Source organism: Eschrichtius robustus, chromosome 3 (assembly GCF_028021215.1).
Source record: "Eschrichtius robustus isolate mEscRob2 chromosome 3, mEscRob2.pri, whole genome shotgun sequence".
Lineage (NCBI taxonomy): Eukaryota > Metazoa > Chordata > Mammalia > Artiodactyla > Eschrichtiidae > Eschrichtius > Eschrichtius robustus.
In genome coordinates, this window is record NC_090826.1 from 113,854,233 (window position 1) to 113,875,407 (window position 21,175).

At 47.4% G+C, this 21,175-nt stretch overlaps 1 protein-coding gene across 8 annotated transcripts in view; it reads left to right on the top strand.

Moving 5' to 3' along the window:
* Window positions 1-21,175, top strand: part of LOC137762727 (solute carrier family 25 member 44) — a 44,726-nt gene continuing 23,551 nt past the window's right edge. For 2 of the 8 annotated variants that reach the window (XM_068541011.1, XM_068541014.1), the window contains exons 1-4: window positions 1-134; window positions 5,508-6,145; window positions 13,572-13,699; window positions 17,143-17,330. In XM_068541011.1, the coding sequence (XP_068397112.1) occupies window positions 5,521-6,145; window positions 13,572-13,699; window positions 17,143-17,330 (941 nt within the window). In that variant the 5' untranslated portion in view covers window positions 1-134; window positions 5,508-5,520. Of the gene's footprint in view, window positions 135-1,563; window positions 1,751-5,507; window positions 6,146-13,057; window positions 13,371-13,571; window positions 13,700-17,142; window positions 17,331-19,996; window positions 20,183-21,175 lie in introns of those variants that run through there. The other 6 variants (XM_068541012.1, XR_011073612.1, XM_068541013.1 and 3 more) reach the window with 6 other exon arrangements.

Below are 21,175 nucleotides of genomic sequence, written 5' to 3' on the forward strand. Positions count from 1 at the left end.
CCCGGTCGAGATGGAGGAAGATGCGACCGGAGGCCATCAGTCGCCAGAAACAGAGGATAGAGTGGGAGCTGCGGTCTAGAGGTCCGCGCTTGGAGTTCACCTCAGACGGGGTGGAACCGCCCTGATCTGAGAAGGTAAGAAACCACCGGCTTGGGGTGCCTGAGGACTAAGGTCTCCGAGGACCTGGACCTGTCAGGGAGGCAGCGGGTGTCTGCAGTGCCCGGCTGCAATTCAGTGGGAGCCCACCACGCAGTTTGGGGTATGAGGGGCGACTCCAACGAGTCATCTCTTCTTGTCGGAGGAGCATGAGTTTCGCTGACAGCGAAAGAAGCATGGCGAGAGGCATGGCGAGGCGGCATCTCGGGGGCCAGGACAGAAGCAGCTTAAAGGGGGTGTCATGTGAAGTAGGTGAAGAGGATTGTCATGTGGTGTCTGTCATGAGGGATCACGTGGGCACCTATGGAAGACTGAAGGAAGGCTGGGTGGAAATCGCTTCATGCCCCAGAGGGGAGGTTGTCTCGAAGGGAGAGGTTGGAGGCATGCCCGGGAACTTCCCTAAGGAAATGCATATCCATTAGGACAGGTGGGCAAGCATGTAAATATATTCACATTCACGTGGTAGATAGCTCCCAGGATGCAAAGCCTTGATGCAGTTGCAGTAAGAAGTACAGAGGAACAGAAGGAGGAAGCAAAGATGTTGTTTCCAGCACAGAAGTGGGGACCAAACCCCACAGATGTCTTGTCAGGAGTTGTAGGTGGCTATTTGATTTGGGGGGGGGGGTTGTTGACTGAAAAGATTTGAATGAGTCTAGAAGTCATCACTGAGCCCAGTCCTGGTGACAAGTCAGGATGGAGTCAGAGGGCTACTAACCTAGTCATAATGGTCCTGGACTCCTAGAGTAGTTGTTATCGTTGTTATAATACTGACAATTCTTAATATTTAAGGCAATACTTTCCAAACTCTGATATATGTATTAACCACCCAGAGAGCTTATGAACATGTTGGTTCTTATTCAGCAGGTCTATGGAGCATCCTGAAATTCTGTATTTCTAACAAGCTCCCAGATTATGCCCATGCTGCTGGTCTGTGCACCACTCTGAGTAGCAAAGATTTAGAGCAGCACTGTGCAAGTAGAGCTTTCTGCAGTGATAGAAGTGCTTTGCTGTTAACAAAGTGCTTTCACACATTAGCTCACGTGAGTTGCACCACAGTGACATAGCTATGGCAGGCTTTATTAGCCCCATTTCACAGATGAGGAAACTGAATTTCAAAGAAGTGACTTGGTTCCAGTCCTACTAGTAGGTAATGGAAGTGGAATTCAGACTTGGATCTCCTGACTGCTAGTGTTCTTTTCATCGAATGACCTTACATTCCAGGTGACATTGCCTTGTCCTGAACCAGAATCTTATCTCAGAACCTAGTGAACAGTCTGGTGTGGTTTTTCTGGTACAGGGAGAGGGGAAGTGGAGAGGAAGTATACCTACTTGGGCCAGTTTGTCCCTTTCCTCTGATGGGCTCAGCAGTGGGGGTTCTGCCTCTGACATCTCATTTGATGATTTCAGGACATCCTGGGTCATCTGTTGGGTCTCCGTATGAAGCACTTTAACCTTTGTGTCTAAGCTGTGTTAAAAGATGGGGGAAAATTCAGAATTGGAGCCATGCACACAAATAAGGATCTGGGAAGGAGCCATAAAGAAGCTGGGCTGATTGAATTGGAAGAAAGGAAGGCTGAAGGAAGTGAGCATACAGGTATCTGCATGGAGGATTTTCCAGAGGGTGAAACACAAGGAACTGGTTTTGATATTTTAGCGGGAAGTTTGGAGGTTAAATAACAAGGAGCAGGTTGAGATCCCAACTTTTAGGAGCAACCCACCTTTCAAAGGGATAGAGGGGTTGGGTTCAGTGCCTCCCCTTCAACTGTAGAGGCTCAGCCCTCTGTGGCATGACCCTTAGTGGCTTCTTCTGTCACCATGGCAATGGTAGAAATTACCTGCTTTGGCCGTGGAGAGTCCTCCCTTCTTTCTGGGAATTTAAAATAGACTGGCACATGTGAGAGATGGAGGAAAGTGGGGAAATGGGGTGCTGGGTGCTGCTGTAGGATTTCTCATCAGGAGTTGTTGGCACTCTGTCATTCAGTTTGATAAGTTGAGACGGTGCCCACAAAACCAGGTCCTAGAACAGAGTCCTTCGTGGCTCTGGCTCTCTGCCCTGCTCAGCACACAGTATCCATGAGCTGAGCAGGAGGCCTTGCTTGAGCCCTGCCGTATTTGTCCTATGATGACAACAGGCCTGCCCAGCCACTCAGCTCAGTCACTCCACAAGCACGCTGGGAAAGCAGAGGCAGCTCTTGGTTTCAATGGAACAAAGCCGAGAGAAATCCCTGGGCATCTGCTGCCAGGAGCTTATGCTTAACCCTTGGGTGACTGGCAGTCATGAGGGCATTAATTCTACCTCCCAAGGGTGGGAATGACCTGGCTTTATACTGAACAGAGTGATTTGTGCTGGAACTCCTCAACTCCCATGGAGTAGAGGGCATGATGGAGTAGAGGAGCAAACTTGGCTCATATCCTGCCTCCGCTAACCAGCTGTGTGACCTTGGGCCTGCTCCTTTTAACCTATTTGTTGTACCTCAATTTCCTCATTTAGCAGAAGTGTCTTAACTGTGTAGAGGTTAAGTTGTAAGGATTACTTGAGGTAATAGGTGTTCAGTAAATCCTAGTCTCTCTCTCTCTCTTCTCCTCCTCTCTCAGTGGAAATGGACTCATAACTTTGGGACCCTGGATGCCAAACACCCTGTTTGTCAGTGATACAGTGACCCCCTTCTCTTGAAGGGCCTTAAAGGAGAAGATTGCCGCACTGGACTTGATGGGTGTCCTGGGCTGAGGCTGGAGGAAGGGCCACTTTTGCCCACAGCAAGTGGCACATCAGTGTTCCAGGGGTTCTCCTCCTAGAACCCCATCTCTAGCTCATTTCCCATGGCCTAGATTCTCTGTTCTGGTCAACCCAGTTGTTTCAAGCCATTGTTTCCTCCCTTTCACTGTCCACATGTATTCCTCCATTCAAGCTGCTTTGTCCTCCTCCAGGAAGCCTGTCTTGGTTACATGTGCCTCACCCATGCCTCACCTTGAAGCTGAGGTTTTCCCTCAGCTCACATGTACTCAGTTTGCACTGCACGTATCTTATACTTTAATGAAAGTGATGCAGTCCAGCTCAGGAAATTCCAAAAAGCTAACCTTGCTTCCCCACTGACGTATATGGTAAACCAAGAGCTACTTAGGCTGGTTGGGACCTTTGGTTGGGGAAGGTGGTTGAGGATGAACTCTGGTTATACACTTGACATGAGATTTGTCAAGGCATTGGTGCTGGGACTGCCTGTGTAGAACATTTCACCTCTCTAGAGTTGTCCTTTTGATGTGGCCACCTCCTTTCCCATCCCTTAAGGATTTCTCTCAGAGCTTAGGGAGCCCCTGATTTCCTGCTTCCTGGACTTTAACTTCCCACTTTCCCCTTCTGGCTGAAAATGTCCAGTATCCTACACAGGAGCACATTACATTGTCACTATGTGTATGTCCAATATATGATGTCCTCTCATTTGACATTTCTTTTTTTTTTAATTATTTATTCATTTATTTAATTTTTGGCTGCATTGGGTCTTCACTGCTGCACGCCGGTTTTCTTTAGTTGCTGAGAGCGGGGGCTACTCTTTGTTGCGGTGCACGGGCTTCTCATTGTGGTGGCTTCTCTTGTTGCAGAGCACGGGCTCTAGGCACATGGGCTTCAGTAGTTGTGGCACACGGACTTCAGTAGTTGTGGCTCGAGGGCTCTAGAGCACAGGCTCAGTAGTTGTGGCGCACGGGCTTAGTTGCTCTGCGGCATGTGGGATCTTCCCAGACCAGGGCTCGAACCCATGTCCCCTGCATTGGCAGGCGGATTCTTTCTTTCTTTCTTTTTTTTTTTTTAAATTAATTTATTTTATTTTATTTATTTTTGGCTATGTTGGGTCTTCGTTGCTGCATGTGGGCTTTCTCTAGTTGCGGCGAGCGGGGGCTACACTTCATTGTGGTGCGCGGGCTTCTCACTGTGGTGGCTTCTCTTGTTGTGGAGCACGGGCTCTAGGCGCGCGGGCTTCAGTAGTTGTGGCATGTGGGCTCAGTAGTTGTGGTGCACAGGCTCAGTAGTTGTGGCACACAGGCTTAGCTGCTCTGTGGCATGTGGGATCTTCCTGGACCAGGGCTCGAACCAGTGTCCCCTGCATTGGCAGGCGGGTTCTTAACCACTGCGACACCAGGGAAGCCCCTCATTTGACATTTCTTAAGTTGAAAGCTCCTGATTTTATACAGTTATTACAGTTGTAAGCTTATTAGTTTTGTTTGAAACTTTAGTCAGTGGATACACTTAACATGAGGGCCACATGTACATTAATTTGCCCTGGTTTCTTTATCTCTGTGCCTTACATCCATTCCCCAGAGGGATACTGTGTCCCGTTGAAGAGACTGAGTTTCTCAAAGGCAGAGTCTCTATATCTTTTCTGTCACTTGAATCTCCCTTCATTACCTAGGGGCTGAGGTTATTATTTATATGCTTGGGGATGGAAGAGGCCAAGCATGTTCTCTACCCTGTAGTTAAGACTCTTCAGGGAAACTGCTTAGCTCTCAGGTGGTTCTCTTCTTTCTCTAGAGTGAGTTATCTAATAACCAAAGAGGACTCTGACCTTTGGCTTGTTCCTAAATTTCTAACTCCTGTCATTAGAAGGAAGGGAGGTGGGGGGGGTGCCTGTGGAGTGAAAGCCCCACTTGCCTTCTTCCTCACACTTTCTTCTAATGCAGACTGGAGAAAGTGTAAGTGTAGTGAGTGTGGGTCAGGAGGAGCTCAGAGGGGCCAGCACGGGAAACCAGAAATAAAGTAAGGTGAGTCAGCTGGTAAATGGTGGTAAAAGAGGCACCCTGCTGAGGCTCAAAGGCCCAAGGCCGAAGGCCATGCCTCCTCAGTAGGCCCAGGAGCGTCAGAAATGGAGCACTTCCCTTTAGCCTTTAGGAACCTCCAGAATGTCACTTAGTGACATCCCATTAGCCCACTTAAAGGCCAGGTGGTTGGTTTGCCCACAGCATCCTGAGCTGTCTGGGTGAGCTAGAGAAGGAAAAGGAGAATGGGCCATGACACCAGGGCCTGGGCAGAGGCAGAGAGACCAGAATAGATGATCTGATAAGCTGGGGGTAGGGAGCTGAGGTGGGAGTGGGCCCACGGGAGTGAGGTGAGAAACAATTTTCAGAAGAGGGGTCCTGGATTGGGACAGACCGGTAAAGGAGAGAGAAGAGGGCACTGTCCCGATCCATGAAGGAAGAATCAGGCAGGGGTTGGCAGAGCCAGACTGGGTGAAGTCTAAACTTTGGAGAAGTGAGTACCCCAGGAGCTGAAGCCTGAGAATGGGGTTTCAGAGCCCATCCAGGAGGGGAAAGTGCAAATTCTGATCTCCTTCACATTCCCTCCACCCTGCTCAAATCCCCAGGTCTCCAGGCACAATGGAGGACAAACGTAACATCCAGATCATCGAGTGGGAACACCTGGACAAGAAGAAGTTCTACGTGTTTGGGGTGGCGATGACAATGATGATCCGTGTCAGCGTCTACCCGTTCACCCTCATCCGCACTCGCTTGCAGGTTCAGAAAGGCAAGAGCCTCTACCATGGGACCTTTGATGCCTTCATCAAGATCCTACGGGCAGATGGTGTGACTGGCCTCTACCGGGGGTTCCTGGTCAACACCTTCACCCTCATATCTGGCCAGTGCTATGTTACCACTTATGAGCTCACCCGGAAGTTTGTAGCTGACTACAGCCAGAGCAACACAGTCAAATCACTGGTGGCCGGTGGCTCGGCCTCTCTCGTGGCTCAGAGCATCACGGTGCCCATTGATGTGGTCTCCCAGCACCTGATGATGCAGCGCAAGGGTGAGAAAACGGGCCGCTTCCAAGTGCGAGGGAATCCAGAGGGACAAGGGGTAGTTGCCTTTGGCCAAACCAAGGACATCATCAGGCAGATCCTGCGGGCTGATGGACTTCGTGGCTTCTACCGGGGCTACGTGGCTTCGCTGCTTACTTATATCCCGAACAGTGCTGTCTGGTGGCCCTTCTACCACTTCTATGCAGGTAAGCAGGGACCAGGAGGGTGGGGGTGGAGGATGGTTACTAATGGACAGAGATGCTGTTGCTCTGTGCATGTTGGAGCGAGTGATTTAATGGGAGACTGGGCCATTCATACAGCAAACATTTGAATCCAGGAGGATTCAGAGATGAGTAAGACATGGTTCTTCCCTTCAAGGAGCTAATATTATAGTGGAGGGAATCAGACAAGTAAAGTATATGACTGTAGGCCATAGAGTGGGTTCTCGATGCATCAGGATCAACTAAGGTTAGTGGAATATTGGCAGAGAATCATAAGGTGGGGAGGGACAAAATCCATAGGATTTAAAGATGAAAGCAATGGGTAATAGCTTTTGAGTTGGATGCCTTTCCTTTCTATTTTTTTTTTTTACATTTTTTTCTTTTTTTTTTTTAAATTTATTTATTTTATTTATTTATTTTTGGCTGCGTTGGGTCTTCGTTGCTGCGCATGGGCCTTCTCTAGTTGCGGCGAGTGGGGGCTACTCTTCACTGCGGTGCGCGGGCTTTTCATTGTGGTGGCTTCTCTTGTTGCAGAGCACAGGCTCTAGGCGTGCGGGCTTCAGTAGTTGTGGTGCACAGGCTTAGTTGCTCCGCGGCATGGGGGATCTTCCCGGACCAGGGCTCGAACCCATGTCCCCTGCATTGGCAGGCGGATTCTTAACCACTGCGCCACCAGGGAAGCCCCTACTTACTATTTTTAAATTAAGTTCAAGGGACTTCTCTGGTGGTCCAGTGGGTAAGACTCTGCACTCCCAATGCTAGAGGGCCTGGATTCAATCCCTGGTTGGGGAACTAGATCCCGCATGCGTGCCGCAACTAAGAGTCCGCATGCCACAACTAAAGATCCTGCACACCGCAACAAAGATCCCTCATGCCGCAACTAAGACCGGTGCAGCCAAAATAAATAAATAAATATTTAAATTAAGTTCAAGGTGTGATACAATCTTGACCCTCTCTACTCCTGTAATGTATTTTTGTTCACAAGGCATTACTTGTTAAGTATTTCCCAGAAATGGGATTTCTGGGTCAAAAGATAACATTTTTGAGGGCCTCAATAAACATACTGCCAGATTTCCTTCTGAAAGGGCAAAGCACATTGTCAAGAGCAGGACCTGTGTGTGCCTGCTACCCTGCGATATCCGTAGCTTTGGGTAACTACCAAACGCCAGTTAGGGCAGCCTGTGCTTGCAGCGTCCCAAATCCCTGCTGCTGGCTCCTAAGCCTTGGCAGTAGGCATTCTGTCCCATCCCACCTGGAACTTTTCTGACCAAATTTTGTAATGACTTCCTAACCTATAATCACTTTGTTTCTATGGCACTGTACTTTTCTGGGTCTTTTCTTTTTCTTTTCTTTTTTTTAAAGATTTATTTATTATTTATTTATTTTATTTATCATTTTTGGCTGCGTTGGGTCTTAGTTGCGGCACGCGGGATCTTCGTTGCAGCACGTGGGATCTTTTCCTTGTGGCACGTGGGCTCTTCATCGTGGCACGCAGGCTTCTCTAGGTGTGGCATGCGGGTTTTCTCTTCTCTAGCTGTGGTGTGCAGGCTCCAGGGCGCATGGGCTCTGTAGTTTGTAGCACACGGGCTCTAGTTGAGGCACGCGAGCTCAGTAGTTGTGACGTGGGCTTAGTTGCCCCGTGGCATGTGGGATCTTAGTTCCCTGACCAGGGATCGAACCTGTGTCCCCTGCATTGTAAGGTGGATTCTTTACCACTGGACCACCAGGGAAGTCCCTCTTCTATTTTTCTAATTGTACTTTTTTTTTTTTTGGTAGCTCTGTCTCTTCTTCTGTTTAACACAGTCTTTCATCTGGAGTATTTGGTAAAATTCAGATACCTGGACTCCAACTCCACCCTTTGTATCAGATTCTTTGGGAATGGATGCTGGCAATCTTAATGTTAGAGAAACTTCCTAGGAAACGTGAGCATTTTCTCTGGAGTCTGTCCTCACCCCTCTCTCCTCATTTGATTTCATTTACAGTTAGAGTTGTCCTTTTCTAATATGTCCAAAATTTCTATTTCTGTTCCCAGACTTACCTGTCCAGAGCTCTGGACAGACATCCTGACTGTTGGACCTTTTGACCTGGAGGCATGCACTTACATCTGAAATTTTTTTCAATTAACTATTTTTCTTTGTTTTTTTTAGAAATCTCCATTTTAATTTTAATTAATTAATTAATTTATTTATGGCTGTGTTGGGTCTTCGTTTCTGTGTGAGGGCTTTCTCTAGTTGCGGCAAGTGGGGGCCACTCTTCATCGCGGTGTGCAGGCCTCTCACTATCGCGGCCTCTCTTGTTGCGGAGCACAGGCTCCAGATGCGCAGGCTCAGTAGTTGTGGCTTACGGTCCCAGCCGCTCCGCGGCACGTGGGATCTTCCCAGACCAGGGCTCGAACCCGTGTCCCCTGCATTGGCAGGCGGATTCTCAACCACTGCGCCACCAGGGAAGCCCCAATTAACTATTTTTCATCCCAAGCTGGCTTTCTCTTCTGACTTACTTTCATGTGTCAGTGGCCATGTTATTCTCCAAATCACTGAGACTGAGGCCTTGGGCATAGTGCTTGGCCCCTTTTCCTTGTCCCCACATCTAGTCCTGGTGACCCTGGAATGTCTTGTCCAACTTTCTCTCCATTCCCACTGCCTTTCCTGGAAACCATGCTCTGTTCCTACCCTCTTGGACTGTTGCATCAGCCTTGTAGCTGTTCCAAGTCTCTTCCTTCCTATCTACACACAAGTCCCTAATAGATTAACTTTATTTATTTATTTTTAAAGATTTATTTACTTATTTACTTTTGGCTGCTTTGGGTCTTTGTTGCTCCGCGTGGGCTTTCTCTTGTTGTGGTGAGCAGGGGCTACTCTTCATTGCGGTGTGCGGGCTTCTCATTGCGGTGGCTTGTCTTGTTGCAGGGCACGGGCTCTAGGCGCGAGGGCTTCAGTAGTTGTGGCTCGCGGGCTCTAGAACACAGGCTCAGTAGTGTGGCGCACGGGCTTAAGTTGCTCCACGGCATGTGGGATCTTACCGGACCAGGGCTCGAACCCGTGTGCCCTGCATTGGCAGGTGTATTCTTAACCACTGTGCCACCAGGGAAGTCCCCCTAATGGATTAACTTTAAACTCTGGTTGTGATGTTCAGTGGCTCCCACTGCTTACTCAGTAAAATCCAAACTCTTCAGCCTGGCTTCACCTTCCCTTTTCGGTGAAACATCCTGCTGTTTCCCTATGTATAGTCTATGCTGCAGCCAGGCCAGTTCACATACCATTCCTCCACCGTGCATCATCTCTCCCACCTCTGCTGTGTTCACGTCCCTCTGCTAGATGCCTTCCAGGTCCACTTACCCTGGTGAAATCATGACTCATTGCCTCCTCTCCCATCCTCTCCATGTAGCTCTCAAGTCAGAAATGATCTTTCCCTCCTTTCAACCCCCATGACATTGCTTCAGTCTTTCTTAAGGCAGTTAGAACATTTGCCTTGATGTTATTTGTATGTGCCTATCTCTTCTATTATTTGCACAGGTTCTTCTTTTTTCTTAATGCTTTTTTTTCCCCAGCTTTATTTTGATATAATTGACTGCAGAGTTTCTTGGAAGCGGGTGGAAGCTAACATTTACTGAATACCCACTGTGTGCCACACTCTGTGACACTGTGTGTCTCAGGGTCTGGTGAATTGTAAGTGCTCAGTAAATATTTGTTGAGAGAGTAGACTGGTTTTTGTCACTCCATTTTGCTTAAAACCTACCAATGCTGCCTTATGGGTATTTACAATAAAATCTAATGCTTCTCACGGTCAATACAGGTCTATGTGATCTGGTCCCTGTCTGCTTCTCCAGCCCCATCTTGTGCTCCTCTCCCCTTACTCACTCTGGTCCATTCTCACTGCCCTTCTCTCAGTTCCTGAGACATACCAAGCTCTGTTCTCACCTCAAGGCCTTTGCAGATACTGTTCTTTCTGCCTGGAATACCCTTTCCCCTGTTGTTTGTGTGTCTGGGTCCTTCTCATGCTTCAAGCCTCAGCGTACATGCCATCTTTGCAAAGAAGACTTCTTTTTTTTTAAATTAATTAATTAATTAATTTGTAAATTTTTGGCTGCGTTGGGTCTTTGTTGCTGCGCGCGGGCTTTCTCTAGTTGCGGTGAGCGGGGGCTACTCTTCGTTGCGGTGTGCGGGCTTCTCATTGCGGTGGCTTATCATGTTGTGGAGCACAGGCTCTAGGTGCGTGGGCTTCAGTAGCTGTGGCACGTGGGCTCAGTAGTTGTGGCTCATGGGCTCTAGAGCACAGGCTCAGTAGTAGTGGCGCATGGGCTTAGTTGCTCCGCGGCATGTGGGATCTTGCCAGACCAGGGCTTGAACCTGTGTCCCCTGCACTGGCAGGTGGATTCTTAACCCCTGCGCCACCAGGGAAGCCCTGTTTTCTTTTGTAGCACCTTATTTTCCTTAATAGCACTCGTCATAATTTGCAATTATTTTATCCCCAATTTCCACCCAGCTCCTTAATTAGACTGTAAGTTCCATGAAGGCATTTTCCTGTTCATTTCTCTGTTTTATGTTTAGTGCTTTCACGGTGCCTGGCATATAGTAAGCATTAAATAAATACTTATATTACTTGTCCAAAGTCATTTAGCCAGGAAGGACTTTAACCAAGTCAACCTGGGTTTATCTTCTGCCTTGCAGATAATAGATGCCCAATAAATGCTTGTTGAATGAATAATGGAGAAGGAAAGCCACGGGGCTCTTTCCTTCACCCTCTTGCCTTTGTTTTTTCATCCTCTTCCTAAACCCCAGAAAAATGGCATGTGTGCATGATTAGAATTGGAATCTGAATCCCACTGCAGCTTGCAGGCCTGGACACCAGTGCAGACAGATCCAAGGAGGCTGGCAGTGCCAGTCCAGATGCTGCCTTCCAGTGGCTGTAAAATGTTTTCTTCTCAGGAGCAACAAGACACCCTTGAGGTGGAGCCACCAGTTCACTTTGTTTCTTTCTGTATGCTGACCCTGGGGAAGAAAGTGATTAGAAATCCAGGGGAGAGGTGGTTCTGGTAGGGCTTAAGGAATTCTGTCATGCCTTCGGACTTGGAAGCCCTCTCTTCTGTCCTGCCAACCTCCACCCTCCTACTTGTTTCCTAATCTTTAGTTGCCTGGCCGTAAATTACCAAAACTAGGAGCATGGGGAAAAAAAAATTATTATTTTTTTAAATCGAAGTATAGTTGATGTATAATAGTTTATAAATTACAGGTGTACAATATAGTGATTCACAATTTTTAAACGTTATACTCCATTTATAGTTATTACAAAATATTTGCTATATTCCCTGTGTTGTATAATATATCCTTGTAGCTTGTTTGTACCTCTTAATCCCCTACCCCTATATTGCTCCTCCCCCCAAGAAAAAATTCGTAAAGGTATTATGGTGACTGAATTGTACAGAGAAAACTGAGAGGGAATCTTGGAGATGATAAATCTATTTTATATCCAGTCGCACTCAGAGTAAAAGCCAAAGTCCACGCAATGGCTTCAGGGCCCTACCTCTTAGACCTCATCTACTGTTCTTTCCCTCATTCATTTGGCTGCAGGCATACTGGCCTTGCTGCCAAAGACCTCAGGCCTGCTCATGCCTCAGGGCCTTTGCATAGGATGTTACCTCTGCTTGGAAAGTTCTCCCCACAGATCGATAAGGCTTATACTATCCTTTAGGGCTTTGCTTAAACTTCACCTTCTACCCTTTCTGCCCTTGGCATTCCTTATCTCCCTTTCCTGCTTTATTTTTTTCTATAATTAGCACACATCATGTCTGACATAGCTGTATATTTTGCTTTTGATTTATTTATTGTCTGTTTTCCCCTACTAGAATGTAAGTTTCATAAGGGCAGGGATTTGAGGCTCTTTTATTCACTGTTGTATCTTTAGAACCCAAGGTGACTGGCTCATGGTAATCACTCAATAAATCTTTGTTGAATAAATGAACGAACTCTTGTCTCTTACCTCCAGAGAGGGAAAAGCAAAATAATTCAATTGCAGGTGAACTTCCTAGTGACACTGGGATTGGGTGAATCTGGGTATTATTCCATCTTCTTCATCAGCATTTTGAAAAATGAATTTTCCTTTCTTTTTTCTTTTTTTTTTTAATTAATTAATTTATTTATTTTTGGCTGTGTTGGGTCTTTGTTGCTGTGCGCGGGCTTTCTCTAGTTGCGGCGAGTGGGGGCTACTCTTCCTTGTGGTGCGCCGGCTTCTCATTGCGGTGGCTTCCCTTGTTGCGGAGCACGGGCTCTAGGCACGTGGGCTTCAGCAGTTGTGGCGCGCGGGCTCAGTAGTTGTCGTTTGTGGACTCTAGAGCTCAGGCTCAGTAGTTGTGGCGCACGGGCTTATTTGCTCCACCGCATGTGGGATCTTCCCGGTCCAGGGCTCGAACCCGTGTCCCTTGTATTGGCAGGCAGATTCTTAACCACTGCGCCACCAGGGAAGTCTAATTTTCCTTTCTTGATATAGGCTGAAGAAAAGTTTTCACTGTAGGATATGATTTTCTCTTTTAATTGTAATTGTTTTTATTTTTTAAAACATTCACATGGTTCAAAATTCAAAAGGTAGGAAAGGGTATGCAGTGAAAACACTCCTCACCTACCAGTCACCCAGCTTCCTTCCTTAAAAACAATCAGTGTTACCGATTTTTAATGTATCTTACCAGTTATCCAGCGCACGTATAAGAAAATATGTGGTGTGTGCTTTTCTAGCCAGTGAGTTGTGAAAAGTAGAGCATAAACATAAGAGTTTTACATCAGGAGTGATTTCTGAAAGGAGTCAGCAAGCAAAGAGGTTTTGAAATCCCCTTCTCCAGAGGAATTTTGTCATGTGCAAAATGACTTCTGGAAGGGGCCTGAGATTTAAAAATTTTTGTTGGTTCAGGGCTTCCCTGGTGGCGCAGTGGTTAAGAATCCGCCTGCCAACGCAGGGGACACCGGTTCGAGCCCTGGTCCAGGAAGATCCCACATGCCAGGGAGCAACTAAGCCTGTGCGCCACAACTACTGAGCCTGTGCTCTAGAGCCTGCGAGCCACAACTACTGAGCCCGCGTGCCACAATTACTGAAGCCTGCATGCCTAGAGCCCGTGCTCCGCAACGAGAAGCCACCGCAACGAGAAGCCCGTGCACTGCAACGAAGAGTAGCCCCCACTCGCCACAACTAGAGAAAGCCCGCGTGCAGCAACGAAGACCCAATGCAGACAAAAATAAATAAATAAATTTATTAAAAAAATTTTTTTGTTGTTGTTGGTTTAGATGGAAGCAAAGATGGGAGTTATAGGGTCTAAGGTGGCTAAGGATGGAGGGTTTGTCATCGTTGGGCCAACTTGTAGAAAAGGTTTGGGGGCGCATGGGGTGGAACCTCATGTCTTGAGGCATTATCTTTCCCTTGATTCCAGAGCAGCTCTCGTCCCTCTGCCCTAAGGAGTGCCCTCACATCATCTTTCAAGCCATCTCTGGGCCCCTGGCTGCAGCCACTGCTTCCATCCTCACCAATCCCATGGATGTCATCCGAACCCGAGTACAGGTAAGACCAGTCTTCTCCCCTACCCTCCTCCCAGACAAACCATTAGAAGTGTGATCTTCAGGCCCTCCAGTATTTCGTGACCTCTTTGTGTCATGGCCCTCTAGTCTAGCCAGCCTTCTCCTGGTCATCCAAGCCTCTTCCTTGTGGTTATGCTTACCATCTACAGAAACCAGCTGAGCACTTTGAATCACCTAGAATGTTTCTGTCATCCTGTCTGCTACCTTGCATGCCTCTGCTCCTTTCCTTGTCCATGCCTCTAGGAATTCTTACTGCTTTCTTCTAGGCTTTCATCATAATAGCGTAGCCTATCAACCACCTTTTCCTTACCTTGTAGCTTTGTGGTTATTAGAAATATGATTTTAGTTAATTTCATAAGTCTATCTGGCTTCTCCACTTGGCTATGTGCTCTCTACAGTGAAAATGACTGTCCTTGAACAGGTTTCACAGATTGTTCTGTGTGGACTCAGCACAAACACAGACAAAGCCCTGGGTGGTGGTGTCCAGAAATTATAGTCCCTGTCTTTAGTCAGCTTAATGACAATTTCACAGCCCCGAGTCCAAGGAAATAGAATCTGAATGATGATGTATAATATACACATGGTAGGTTTTGCTGTATAAAGCTTTAGGTGGAGGGACTTCCCTGGTGGTCCAGTGGGTAAGACTCCGCGTTTCCAATGCAAGGGGCCTGGGTTCGATCCTTGGTTGGGGAATTAGATCCCGCATGCATGCTGCAACTAAGAAGCCCGCATGCCACAACTAAGAAGCCCGCATGCCGCAGCTAAGACCCAGTGCAGCCAAAATAAAAAAATAAATAGTAATAAAATTTAAAAATAAATAATAATAAAAGAAAATAAATACTCATAAAATAAATAAATAAATATTTTTTAAAAAGCTTTAGGTGGAGAGAATGGGGGAATTTTAATATCTGATTTGGGTAACTTAAGAGGACAGCTGTCCAGGAGAGTGGGGTCATTGAGTTACAGTGAGAAGGAGAGGGAAGGAAAATAACCTTAGCAGACGGAGGTGAAGTCAGCTTCCCTGATGCCAGGATGTTGGGATGGAGGTGGCTGGTAAATCTAGGTACAGTTGACTCTTGAACAATATGGAGTTTAGGAGCACTGACACTCCGCACAGTTGAAAATTCAAGGATAACTTGGCCCTCTGAATCTGTGGTTCGCCATCCACAGATCGCATAGTACTGTAGTGTTGTTTTTTTTTTTTTTAGTATAAATAAAAATGAATTTTTACTTAAATCATTTTGGTATAGATTATAGTCAAATATATGTAAACACACTGTGGGTAATATAAGCAGGCAGTTCAATTTTAAATTCAATTTTTAATGTAGTAACTCTGCTACCTATGTACAATTTTGATTTATTTCCAGAGAAGTAAAATAATCTCTTTAAATTTAATGCTAGCATAAGCATGGAATTCTTAAATTAACCAAGTGTGTACTTTAGAGAAACAGGAATATATCTTGACATGTTTAGAGAGATATGCAATCCATAAAGGTTAAATAGCAATGGTAAAGTCTCCCCGGTTATTATATTTATTTAATTTATTTATTTTTAAAATTTTTATTGGGTACTGTAGTGTTACTTGTTACTACTGAAAAAAAAAAAAAGACTGCATATCTGTGGACCCATGCAGCTCAAACCCGTGTTGTTCGAGGGTCAGCTGTGTATTGGTCCCTAGGAAAGCATGCGCCCCGTCCACGACCCACACGTTTGAAAATGAGTGGCATCTGATTGGTTTGCAAATAATAAAGTGTATAGGTTCCATCCTTATTCTCTCCTGAGCCTTGTTCTGGGTGTTCCATGAGGAGATTCAAGGGAAAGGACAGGTCCTTACTTTGAGGAGTTCCCAGCCTGGAAGAGACAGCACATACGAGGACCAGGGCCATAGCTAAAAAAGCCCTTGACGTGGCTGTGGGTAAGTGGAGGATTAGGGGAGCACAGGTGGTCAGAGGAAGAAGGGAAAGACGGAATGTGAAGGAGGGCGCTAAAGGAGGCAGAGAGGAATGGGGAGACATTCTTAGTCAGAGATGGGACCACCTTGTGAATAGAGGGAAGTATAATAAGGAGTGTGTCTGTCCTGCATTGGCTGAAGGTATGAAGGGGGTAATCTCTAAAAGTGTAATTTGGTGGCAGGTATGGGGGTGGGGGGGGAAGAAGAGGGCAAGACTATTAAGAAAAAAGAGAGAAAAGATTCCAGTATGATAGGGAAGACAGGTCACAGGGTGTGTGGGAGATGACAGGGTTGGAGGGGGAGGACTCTAGCCATGGGGCTTCAGAGGGATTGAGATGATCAGAATCAAAATCACTGGTAGAGAGAGCTGAGACAGGCTGGGACCTGGGCCCCTTTGCTGCAGTGCTGCAGCGCTTGCACCTGGACACACCTCTCCTCGAGCAACAGAATACAAAGAAACTATATGGGACTAAAAACAACTGTGTGCATGCCCAGTTGGGGCAAATTCTGGACCCAAAAGTTACAAAGAAACCAAAAAACCCAACTGCCACTTCTGAAGTGCGGGGAGCAAAAGCAGGGTACTGTGCATGCTCCCTGCACACAACACCACCTAAGGGGCGGCAAGATACCTAAGCCACCCCTCTGGCCGGCCACCCCTCTGGCCCGACTCCTGGACACACCCCTACCCTCACCCCATATAAGACCTAAGCCACCCCTCTGGCCCGACTCCTGGACACACCCCTACCCTCACCCCATATAAGACCTAAGCCACCCCTCTGGCCCGACTCCTGGACACACCCCTACCCTCACCCCATATAAGAAACAAGCTTACCCCCACTTTGGGGAGTGAGCCAGCAAAGGAAGCTGTTGTTTGTTCTTGCTCCCCTCTCGTGCAGCAGGGGCCCCAATAAAGCCTTGTCTGAATTTCTTGTCTGGCCTCTAGTCAATTTCTGTTGCTTCCGGAAGGCCAAGAACCCTGGTCCGTAACAGAGCTGCAGAGGCCCTTAGAGGTGATTTAATCCAGCCTCCCTGAGACCAGAGAGAAGCACCTGGTCCAAAGACTCATCACTATGTAGTTTATCTAATGATATTAATTATAACTAACATTATTGAATACTTAACTGTCTGCCAGGCACTGTTCTCAGCATTCACAAGTATTCTTTTGTTTACTTCGTAGAACAACCACACAGGGTAGGTATTATCATTACTATTTTATATTTGAGGAAACTGGGGTACAAAGTGTTAAGTAAAGTACCTGAGATTATGCTGTTAGTAAATTGCGGAGCAGAATTCATACCAGGCAGTCTGGTACCAGAGCCCATACTCAGTCACTGTGCTGAACTGTCCCTCAGAAGCAGAGTCCAGCCCTCTGACTCCCAAGTCTAATTCTTTCCACTTTAGCCTAAGGCAGAGGGAGATTGGGTAGAGGGGCTTTGACTGCAGACCGTCGTCCTCCAATGCATTGACTTTTCCAGGTTGAGGGCAAGAACTCCATCATCCTGACCTTCCGACAGCTGATGGCAGAAGAGGGGCCTTGGGGCCTCATGAAAGGCCTCTCCGCCAGAATCATCTCAGCCACGCCCTCAACCATTGTCATTGTGGTGGGCTACGAGAGCCTCAAGAAACTCAGCCTCCGACCTGAGCTGGTGGACTCAAGACACTGGTAACCAGTGATGGGGAGAGAAGCCTGCTGTTTCCCACACTACTCTGGGTCGGGGGCAGAGAGGAGAGGGTAGCACCCTCTTCAGGTGCCCCACCACATACCGAGTCCGGCCCTGGGTCAGGGACAGAGACTTTGAACTGCTCTTGCTGAAGAGGCTCCACGCCTGGATCCCCTGCTCTCATTATTTTTTAATTTTCTTGCCAAACTGGGCTCACTCATTCAGTACAGGTACCGTCCTGCCCTAAGGAAATCCACTCTCCCTGCCAATCCCACTCCATCCATCCCCTGCCAATCCATCTCTGCCTTCCCCCTCCATCTGTGTCCCTGAGATCCTGAGAAGAGCTGCACATAGAACTTGCTTACTACCACTGGTTCTTCCTCTTGGGCTTTCAGCCCAGATTCCAAGCAGTTGCCATCAGCCCTTTCCTGCTTCATCTCTTAGGCTTGCTTATTTTTATTTTGGGACTGAGCTGCCCACCAGACTACTCTGCTTTTCCCTGCCACTGGGGGCAAGGTGCCAGGCACTTTTGCACAGGGAGTGGGAGCAGCAAAAACCTCTGGTTCTCCAGAGCACTCATCCTCTCTTTGGAGAGTTATTAGGTTGGGGAGAAATGTTGATACTTTATTTTGTGTGTGTATTTTTCTGTGAACCGGGCTACTGTCTTAGTCCTGCTAAAGCACCAATCCTGCAGGCAGAGCCCACCCCTTCCTCAGACAGGTGGAAAAATATCATGTAGCTTTTCCCTCAATCCCAGTTATCTATCCCTCCCAGTCCCTTCAGTCCCAGCAGCCCCAGGATATATAAGCTGTTTTTTTCTCCTGGCCCAGATGACTACAATGGTGGGCACAGCTCTAAATAGATCAGACTGTCTGGGACACACTGGACTTGGAACATTACCCTGAAAAGTCTGGTTGAGAGAGTAGTTGGTTTGGAAAGTGACAGGAGGATATGTGTGCCCTAGCGCATCTCCCTCGACCAGCTGAGCCAAACCTAGGAGAGGGCACTGGAGGTTCTCAGCCCCAGGCAGTCATGACACACATATATACCCCAATCACTTGGACTCACAGAAACAGATGTTGTCTCACAATGGGAATCCCTGAGATGTGGAACTGTTTGTGCTTTTCTTCTCTCCGATTTGAGGAGTCATCCCGGTCATGGTACCTTCTGGAGGGATGCTTGGAGGCGGGTAAAGGGCGGGTCAGGAACTCACCCAATACCAGGACCACTGCATTTACCAGCCTGATACTGCTGAGATGATCTGTTGAAGCTCTCAGGAGCTAGATGATGAGTGCTCCTTCCCTGCCTCATCCTTCCCCCACAACACACACCTCCTCTACCAAGCTTGTGTTGCAGGTGAGGAGAGGTGCAGTAAATGGAATGAGAAGAAGGCATATCAAACCCTGCACTTTTACTTGAGACATCTGGCTTGGATGACCCTTCAAACTTTCTTATTGGTCCCACCCCCTGGGAGAGGCCATGGTGCCAATTTGAAAGGTGCTAGCTACCTGAAGCCTTGATATTTCTTATGGCTGCCCCACATTCTATCCCCCAGGCAAGATCAGAATCTGAATTCTCTACCTTCACCACCACCACTGCCCATCTTGGGCTCTATCTTTGAGGGTTATTTTCTCTTTTTCACTTATTTTTATTTTTGTCTGTCCCTTCTTGCACTTTGTCAAGAGTCCTCCAATTTCTATTCACAAATGGTCATCCAAAGGGTTGGGCCCACAGATCATTCTGAATCTTCCTGCCTCTCAGTCACTCCTTTACCCTAAGAACCACCAACATAAAAGAAGCCAGGGATCCCTCCTTTCTCTTTAAACTCATCCTAGTGAGACCTATGGAGGTTAGTTTTCTCAGCTCCACACCTTCCCGTCCCTAGAGTCTTGTCTTCAGTCCTTCCCCACCATTGCAAAGTGGGTAAAGTATCATGGACAGGAGGTAGTCTCCTGCTTCTCATGTCTTACGTTGTTTCCATCCCAGACTCCTCCAGACTCTTTCTTCTGTTTTATTTTCTTGTACAGTATTTCAGTCTTTCACCTGTTTCCTCTCTCTCTCTCTCTCTCTCTCTCTCTCTGTCACACACACAGTTTTAAAGGATGATGGGCATTTACTAAAAGGGTCCCCTGGCCCCTACTTTCCCATCTAATATTTTAGGGACTGGGATTCGGTTTGGTTAAAATGTCTTGGTGGGGGTGGGAGAGTGGGCTTCCATTTTCCCAGGACCATGGATCTGGACCAGTTGGAATTTTTGGTGTATTGGTCTGTAGCCAAAATTGGAAGAAACTTTCGGGAGACTGGGCAAGACGGGAAACCTGATGGGAGTATTTAAGGACAGGGGAATAAAGTGCAGATGCAGTTAACATTTGATAAAGTGGACTCGTGAATATTAACAGCGAACATTGACTGTTGCACTGTATGAAGTCTCCGAAGTGTAATTAAACGTTTTTATTGAGTCCTTGAGCTTTGCGCTTATTTTGCACGCTTGCCGAGAAAGTATGATACGTAAGTGTATCGTTCTTGTATTAATGTGTGTGTAATCCTCCGCCTCCGACAGTTTCCCCTCCCCGCAGCTCGGTGATAGACATTCGCTGTTTCCAATCGGAGGCGCGCAATGCCGGGAGCGGCCAATCGGGGGCTTCGGTGGGCGGAGCGGCCGGGCCAGTTAGCTTTGGCGGTTCTATTTCAACATGGCCGAAGCGAGCGGCGTCAACGTAGGCAGCGGCTGTGAGGAAAAAGGGCCTGAGGAATTGTCTCAGGAATCTGCGCGCCCCGGCACTACCATCTCGAGGGTGAAGCTTTTTGACACCATGGTGGACACTTTCCTCCAGAAGTTGGTCGCTGCTGGGAGGTAAGGTGGAGGAAGTGAGGCTGAGTGCCAATCTCGCAGTAGGTTGAGGTGGGCGAGAGGCAAAAAGAGGGTTTGTCCCGCCAGAGTCTAAACCCCGCGAGACCAGGACGGCCCCAGGGCAACCAGCCCAGTCGCGTGGGTCTGGGGTTCTGGGTTATTGATTGGCAGTCTTATTCTACCCTCAATTCCTAAGCCTCCGGAAGTCACGTGATGTTTACTAATACAGATAATGTGGAGCACATTTAGGACAAGTAGCTACTCCTTCGAGTAAGCCTAGTTTTTTTTTTTAAAATAATGGATGCACTTATAAATTTATTTATTTTATTTATTTTTGGCTGTGTTGGGTCTTAGTTGCTGCCTGCGGGCTTTCTCTAGTTGCCACGAGTCCCGGCTGCTCTTCATTGTGGTGCGCAGGCTTCTCATTGTGCTGACTTCTCATGTTGTGGAGCAGGGGCTCTAGGCGCACGGGCTTCAGTAGTTGCAGCATGTAGGCTCAGTAGTTGTGGCTCGCGGGCTCTAGAGCGCAGGCTCAGTAGTAGTGGCGCAGGGGCTTAGTTGCTCCGTGGCATGTGGGATCTTCCCGGACCAGGGCTTGAACCGGTGTCCCCTGCATTGGCAGGCAGATTCTTAACCACTGCACCATCAGTGAAGTCCCCAGTAAGCCTAGTTTTGATTATAGGTGGTTGAGAGGAAAGACACAGGCTTTGGAGTTAGATTTAGGGTTCAAGTCATGGCCCAACTTAAAGTGAGCGAGACTTAACTGCTCTGTGCCTCTGTTACTCATAAATAAAATGGGAACAATAGTACTTTTCTCATAGGGTCGGTCTTTCTGAAGTTTAAATGAGTAAATACTCGAAAGGCTCTTAGAACAGTGCCGGCTACGTAGAAAGCATTAGACTTCTAGCTGTTATTAGGGAAATAGTAATAACCTTCTTCACTGGGTGGTTGTGAGGACTAAATGTATTACCATAGAAAGAAACACTTCCTCTCTTG